At 40.8% G+C, this 8,193-nt stretch overlaps 1 protein-coding gene across 1 annotated transcript in view; it reads right to left on the bottom strand.

The window, feature by feature from the left end:
* Window positions 1-7,643, bottom strand: part of LOC129841973 (uncharacterized) — a 28,547-nt gene extending 20,904 nt beyond the window's left edge. The window contains exons 1-5 of the mRNA XM_055910337.1: window positions 7,429-7,643; window positions 4,709-4,775; window positions 4,533-4,625; window positions 2,271-4,259; window positions 1,712-1,868 (exon numbers count right to left, since the gene is read on the bottom strand). Coding sequence (XP_055766312.1) covers window positions 1,712-1,868; window positions 2,271-4,259; window positions 4,533-4,625; window positions 4,709-4,775; window positions 7,429-7,479 — 2,357 coding nt within the window. The 5' untranslated portion in view covers window positions 7,480-7,643. The remainder of the gene's footprint in view (window positions 1-1,711; window positions 1,869-2,270; window positions 4,260-4,532; window positions 4,626-4,708; window positions 4,776-7,428) is intronic.
* Window positions 7,644-8,193: the final 550 nt, after the last annotated feature.

Consider the following 8,193-nt stretch of genomic DNA (forward strand, 5'->3'; position numbering starts at 1 on the left):
TGCCTGGTCTCATTACCACCAACCCCAGAATGTCTGGTCTCATTACCACCAACCCCAGACTGTCAGGTCTCATTACCAACAACCCCAGACTGTCTGGTCTCATTACCACCAACCCCAGACTGTCAGGTCTCATTACCACCAACCCCAGACTGTCTGGTCTCATTACCACCAACCCCAGACTGTCTCATCTCATTACCACCAACCCCAGACTGTCTCATCTCATTACCACCAACCCCAGACTGTCTCATCTCATTACCACCAACCCCAGACTGTCAGGTCTCATTACCACCAACCCCAGACTGCCTGGTCTCATTACCACCAACCCCAGACTGTCTGGTCTCATTACCACCAACCCCAGACTGCCTGGTCTCATTACGCACACCTGGTTCCATTCCCCCTGAATAGTATGTGAAGATATGTGCCCTCTGTTCCCCATTGTCCTTGTGGAATATTGTCTCATGTCCGTTGGTCTTGGGACTACCTGTTTATGGGCTTTTGGACCAGTATTACGGGTCTCATCCTGTGTATATTATTATATATAGTATATATATAAAACACACGGGCTGTATATTGTAGAGGTTTACACCTCACTCTTTTGTTTGGGTTACATCCCTTTGTGTTTTATATGCGTGTTTGTTTTGGGCTTCACCCCCATCGTTTTCATGACATCCTGTATAGCGGGTGGAGAAATATTTTTTATTTTAAATAACGTATTGCTGCGCCTGTCTCCTAATCCTTATCCAGCGTGACATCACCATTACAATAAAGGGGGCGTTAGCATTTCCTTGGAGGTTATGATATTTATGTCTCTGTAATGTTCTCACTCATCATTATTCAGGATTCATTCAGGATTATCCGAGATCGTGGTCCACATTAGTGTAGAAGTGTTCAGAAACATATTCTATTCTTATTTACTATAAAAGTGACTCTAAAATGACACAATACATTATTTACCATTCATTTCTATTGGGCACAAAATAATCTGTAACAACCAAAACAAACAGCAAAATGCATCCAACTAGTTTGTAGAGTCACAATTGCGTGCTGTGAATATGGGACCAAATATTAAACTTTAGACCACTTTAATACACATCATCGAATTTATAAAAATACTTTTGGTTCCCTAAAATGGGGGGTACAAAAAGTGCTGTAATTTCTAAACAGTTCAGCCAATACGGATGAAAATACCCTCAAAATAAAGCTGACAGTATGCAATTTAACCTCAGGAAAAAAAACTCATAGTCATTGTATCATTTAAAATCCAAAGTGCCAAAACAACTGGGCCAAAACTTGTTCCTCACCGTACATGAATACCTGCCTGTTATATGGACATATAACACCATGTAACAGAGAAAGATCCATAATATACATGACATTTGGTTTAGTAGATTAGATATTCTGAGAATAAACTTTCAGGTTCCGTGTTACAAAATGTCTCAAAGATAAAATAAACAAGATTTATAAAAGACACATATCTGGGTAACATTGGTTATTCCAGGAATTGTTTCTATAAATCAGGTTTCTACAAGACAATAATCAGTCTGTCAAATGTTTCTACACGACAATAATCAGTCTGTCAAATGTTTCTACACGACAATAATCAGTCTGTCAAATGTTTCTACACGACAATAATCAGTCTGTCAAATGTTTCTACAAGATAATAACCACTAGCATCACATAATCACTAACCACCACACATGTTCAGACTCACCTCAGCTGTGAGATGTAGGGCAGACACTGAAGGAAACTCCTCACTTCACTCTCTTCATCTGACCAGCCTTTCAGCTCCACTGGTTTCTTCTCTGGTTGGAGTTTCAGCACTTCTAGGAGGAGGGAGGCCTTTCTCTCTGAGAGGTCTATGGACCAGACTGCAAAAAAAATAAAAAATAAAAGTTAATTTAAGTTTAAAGTGCGATTTAAATATTAGTCATATTAACACTAATATACTGTATAGACACATACCATGTAACTACATAGTCATATTAACACTGATAAACTGTATAGACACATAATAAACATGTAGCTATATAGAGTCATATTAACACTAATATACTGTAGACACATAATAAACATGTAACTACATAGAGTCATATTAACACTAATATACTGTATAGACACATAATAAACATAGGAATAAGAAGATTACAATTGCAGATGTCAGGACTTATTTAATGTAAAACGTCTTCACATTTAATTTGATAATTAGCTAGGTCAGGACAGGGTAAATGTTAGTTTCCTCATCATTTGTAAATAGTTATGTAGAAACTCACCATAGACTGGGACATCTGTCTCTCTGTTGGGTTCACTGGTGTCTCCTTCTCCATAGACAGCTGACACTCTGACTCTGTAGCAGGTACTGAGGTTCAGAGTTATGATGCATTGACATTCAGGTCCCTCTGTTACCATGGTAGACCAGCCCTCCAGTCCTGCCTCTTTATAGTCTACTTTGTAGTGGAGTACAGAGGCACCATCATCACACTCAGGCTGGAGCCAAGTCACTTTGACGGTTTCCTTGTCTAGACGATTCACAAACAGCTGTACAGGTGGGGATCTCAGGGTCTTGACCTCGATGACCTTGCTGAAGTCACTCATACCAGAGTGTTCTATAACAGAGTACCTGATCTGGTACAGTGCGAACGGTTTCAAACGTGGCACCAGACAGGTTCCTGCAGGAGCCAGGGTGTCTACTACATTCCATGGCCGTTTGCTAACCTTGCTAACACCAGTAGTCATGACTCTGTACTCTACTCTGTACCTCTCAGGTCTTCTGATGGTTGACTGTGGAAACTTCAGGAGGACACAGCTCTGTTTTGTCTCTGCTACCTGGACTGGATCAGGTTTGAATCCCAGCTGGAAGTTGGTGGTGATGAGACTGCCTTGTTGATACAGACGAATGGAGGATCCAGGAACACTGATATCTGGTATAACTGCTGCTATGAACTTGATGTTCTCTCCATCTCTGCTGTCTTCATAGGATTTGATGAACAAGCGAAGGGCAGACTGTATTTTCTGAGTTAAATCTGGAGGTTTGAATGGTTGCTGTGTCTCCTGCTGTCCAGTGAGATCATATTGGTTCATGGTGTTCTCTTGGACAGAGTGTATGTAATGCTTCAAAGTAGAGAGGAATGGATCTTCATCCTCCAGGGAGGTCAGAGTGAAACACAGCAGCCTGTCCTTTGAGGATCTGAGGACACCGCCCAGCTCTTCCTGGGATTTCATTATGGGGATGTTTCTTGTTTTACAGACATTCAGAGCCTTCACCTCTGCTGCCTTGTTGTTTAGCCACAGCTGTATAGACTGAAGACAGAATGGAGACTGGTCATGGTTCTGGAGAATGTCTGTCAGTCTGTTTTCATCAACCCCTTCACTCTCTCTCATGGCCTTTACTGCCATGGCCAGCTCTCTCTTAAACTCAGACTGGTACTTCTGCAGAAGCTCTGATAATCTAGACAGTTTATACTTCAGATCAGGAAACCATTTCATCACACAACCATTGGTGACGTCTGTCATCTCCTGGCATCTCATGGTGACCTGCCTCAGATGGTCCAGCACACCCTCTGTCTTTGTGAAATATCGGAGCGTGATTTCAACTGAATTGTCCAGATTCTTCAGAGGATAGAGCCATGCGTACAGAGGCAGTGCTTTCTCTCCTTGCTGTCCAAGGTGCTTCGGGAGAGTTTCATAGACTTGCAAAGCTCTGTCACACGTCATGGAGCCATTGATATGGTCTACATCACTGTAGAGAGTACACTGATACAACAAACTGTTTGGTTTTTCATTGTCACTCAAGCTGGAAAAGATCTGATCTGCAGTGAAGGTGGGAATCATCCTCTTCACAACACTGTGCATATCTGCCTCTCCTGCACCACTGTGTTGTCCGCTGATGTGTTTGCTGTCAAATATGAAGAACGCTTGAGCTCCATAGAGAACAGCCATGACCACATGAGTTGCCTTTCGTTGTGTACTGTCTGTCTCCTCCTGAAGCACGTTGTGACTGAGCATGTCCAGTCTGGTAGTGGTTCTGTACTGTAGAGTGACCCGGTCCTGCAGTGTGGACTGAACAGGATGGTTCAGGTATCCAGCAGCACCACCAACCTCCACCAGTCCAGACAGGACACTGGCTCTGAGAGGAGTGGTCACATCCAGAGCCCTGAATCTGTCCTGTAAGGAGTCTCCTTCAATACACTTCACCTCTGTTAGAGGCCGAGGTAGAGACTGACGCATGGAAGCTATTGTACTGTTATCCCAAAGACTGACATCTAAGGAGATAAAACGATATTATATTCCCTGCAGAACTTCCCAATATATGATAATACATATTTCACAATATGAACTACTCACAAGACAAACTATAAAGTCCAGCACTCAACAAAATGGATACCTTTGCTAGCCCAGCGCTGATGCAGTCCATGCTTTTAAACATTAGATAAAACAGCTGTCTTTAAACTATGCACTCTTCACACATACCTGAGCAAAACAATAACTACATCGAAAATACTTTGAAGTCTTTAAACTGGAAAAGCATACGGTACCTGAACAAAATGAGTCACTGCGGGAGTCATACAACATCCCAAGATCTAAGGGACGACCGAGGGCAGCCACCACAACACTGTCTGCTGTCCAGTCTGACAATCACAGGAAACACATGATAACATGTTGTGATACAGGTCATTACAGGTAGTCATTCAGCAGCAGTAATGTAACTAACCTTCAGTCAGGCCTCTGCAGAAATGCTTGGCAGGATTGTTCAGCTCAATGTTAGCGTTCTTGACGTTCTGAGGAACACATGTCATCACTTGAAGTTACTCAACAAAGGATAGTGGGAGAAAACAGTTCAATAAAATACAGAAAAGTTCAACTGATAAGAACAGACGGAGACAGTTGAGAGTTCACAAGAAAGTTAAGAGGAAAGTGTATCAAAGTAGTGGTGCTACCTGTTACAACAGGCAAAAAAATATTTATGTTGAGATGCTGATATAAATAAATATAGAAATCTATAAGAGTTATTAGTATATTCTGTTAAGGTAGTTACCAGTACTGTCTGTCTAGAAGGTAAAGTATTGTTAAGGTAACTACCAGTACTGTCTAGAAGGTAAAGTATTGTTAAGGTAGTTACCAGTACTGTATGTCTAGAAGGTAAAGTATTGTTAAGGTAGCTACCAGTACTGTATATCTAGAAGGTAAAGTATTGTTAAGGTAGCTACCAGTACTGTCTGTCTACAAGGTAAAATATTGTTAAGGTAACTACCAGTACTGTCTAGAAGGTAAAGTATTGTTAAGGTAGCTACCAGTACTGTCTCGCTAGAAGGTAAATTATTGTTAAGGTAGTTGCCAGTACTGTCTGTCAAGAAGGTAAAGTATTGCTAAGGTAGTTACCAGTACTGTATGTCTAGAAGGTAAAGTATTGTTAAGGTAGCTACCAGTACTGTATGTCTAGAAGGTAAAGTATTGCTAAGGTAGTTACCAGTACTGTCTGTCAAGAAGGTAAAGTATTGCTAAGGTAGTTACCAGTACTGTATGTCTAGAAGGTAAAGTATTGTTAAGGTAACTACCAGTACTGTCTGTCTAGAAGGTAAAGTATTGTTAAGGTAACTACCAGTACTGTCTGTCTAGAAGGTAAAGTATTGTTAAGGTAGCTACCAGCACTGTATGTCTAGAAGGTAAAGTATTGTTAAGGTAGCTGCCAGTACTGTCTAGAAGGTAAAGTATTGTTAAGGTAGCTACCAGTACTGTCTATCTAGAAGGTAAAGTATTGTTAAGGTAGCTACCAGTACTGTCTAGAAGGTAAAGTATTGTTAAGGTAGCTACCAGTACTGTATGTCTAGAAGGTAAAGTATTGTTAAGGTAGCTACCAGTACTGTCTGTCTAGAAGGTAAAGTATTGTTAAGGTAGCTACCAGTACTGTCTGTCTAGAAGGTAAAGTATTGTTAAGGTAGCTGCCAGTACTGTCTAGAAGGTAAAGTATTGTTAAGGTAGCTACCAGTACTGTCTGTCCAGAAGGTAAAGTATTGTTAAGGTAGTTACCAGTACTGTCTGTCTAGAAGGTAAAGTATTGTTAAGGTAGCTACCAGTACTGTCTGTCTAGAAGGTAGAGTATTGTTAAGGTAGTATTGTTAAGGTAGCTACCAGTACTGTCTGTCTAGAAGGTAAAGTATTGTTAAGGTAGTTACCAGTACTGTCTGTCTAGAAGGTAAAGTATTGTTAAGGTAGTTACCAGTACTGTCTGTCTAGAAGGTACAGTATTGTTAAGGTAGCTACCAGTACTGTCTGTCTAGAAGGTAAAGTATTGTTAAGGTAGCTACCAGTACTGTCTGTCTAGAAGGTAAAGTATTGTTAAGGTAGTTACCAGTACTGTCTGTCTAGAAGGTAAAGTATTGTTAAGGTAGCTACCAGTACTGTCTGTCTAGAAGGTAGAGTATTGTTAAGGTAGTATTGTTAAGGTAGCTACCAGTACTGTCTGTCTAGAAGGTAAAGTATTGTTAAGGTAGTTACCAGTACTGTCTGTCTAGAAGGTAAAGTATTGTTAAGGTAGTTACCAGTACTGTCTGTCTAGAAGGTACAGTATTGTTAAGGTAGCTACCAGTACTGTCTGTCTAGAAGGTAAATTATTGTTAAGGTAACTACCAGTACTGTCTAGAAGGTAAAGTATTGTTAAGGTAGCTACCAGTACTGTCTGTCTAGAAGGTAAAGTATTGTTAAGGTAGCTACCAGTACTGTCTGTCTAGAAGGTAAAGTATTGTTAAGGTAACTACCAGTACTGTCTAGAAGGTAAAGTATTGTTAAGGTAACTACCAGTACTGTCTGTCTAGAAGGTAAAGTATTGTTAAGGTAGCTACCAGTACTGTCTGTCTAGAAGGTAAAGTATTGTTAAGGTAACTACCAGTACTGTCTAGAAGGTAAAGTATTGTTAAGGTAGCTGCCAGTACTGTCTAGAAGGTAAAGTATTGTTAAGGTAGCTACCAGTACTGTCTAGAAGGTAAAGTATTGTTAAGGTAGCTACCAGTACTGTCTATCAGAAGGTAAAGTATTGTTAAGGTAGCTACCAGTACTGTCTAGAAGGTAAAGTATTGTTAAGGTAACTACCAGTACTGTCTGTCTAGAAGGTAAAGTATTGTTAAGGTAGCTACCAGTACTGTCTAGAAGGTAAAGTATTGTTAAGGTAACTACCAGTACTGTCTGTCTAGAAGGTAAAGTATTGTTAAGGTAGCTGCCAGTACTGTCTAGAAGGTAAAGTATTGTTAAGGTAGCTACCAGTACTGTCTGTCTAGAAGGTAAAGTATTGTTAAGGTAGCTACCAGTACTGTCTGTCTAGAAGGTAAAGTATTGTTAAGGTAGCTACCAGTACTGTCTGTCTAGAAGGTAAAGTATTGTTAAGGTAACTACCAGTACTGTCTGTCTAGAAGGTAACGTATTGACACTAAATGGTACCTGCTCAGAGTTGTCAGCAGGAAGCTCCTCTGTATTATGTTGTAGAATCATGATCTCTCTCTGGAGTCGAGCTTCCAGCCTGGAGGCAATCTGTTCCTCCTGAGTTGTGGTGTTTTCCTTGATAGACAATTACAGCCAACACATTAGTATTATATTAAACTAAGACTTACTGAAACACAGGCAGAAAGGCACATTTAACTAAAAGGGAATCAAATGCACAACTGAAACATCCCACTTTTTAACCCACTGCCTTACAGTGTTTAATATACTGACCAATGACCTGGTGGCAGGAAGGAACTATAGACACACCCACCTCTACAGTATCTACCACACACTGGTCCAGACTATAGACACACCCACCTCTTTAGTATCTACCACACACTAGTCCAGACTATAGACACACCCACCTCTTCAGTATCTACCACACACTAGTCCAGACTATAGACACACCCACCTCTTCAGTATCTACCACACACTAGTCCAGACTATAGACACACCCACCTCTTCAGTATCTACCACAACACTGGTCCAGACTATAGACACACCCACCTCTTCAGTATCTACCACACACTAGTCCAGACTATAGACACACCCACCTCTTCAGTATCTAACACACACTAGTCCAGACTATAGACACACCCACCTCTTCAGTATCTACCACACACTAGTCCAGACTATAGACACACCCACCTCTTCAGTATCTACCACACACTAGTCCAGACTATAGACACACCCACCTCTTCAGTATCTACCACACACTGGTCC

This window comes from Salvelinus fontinalis, unplaced genomic scaffold (genome assembly GCF_029448725.1).
Source record: "Salvelinus fontinalis isolate EN_2023a unplaced genomic scaffold, ASM2944872v1 scaffold_0005, whole genome shotgun sequence".
Classification (NCBI taxonomy): domain Eukaryota; kingdom Metazoa; phylum Chordata; class Actinopteri; order Salmoniformes; family Salmonidae; genus Salvelinus; species Salvelinus fontinalis.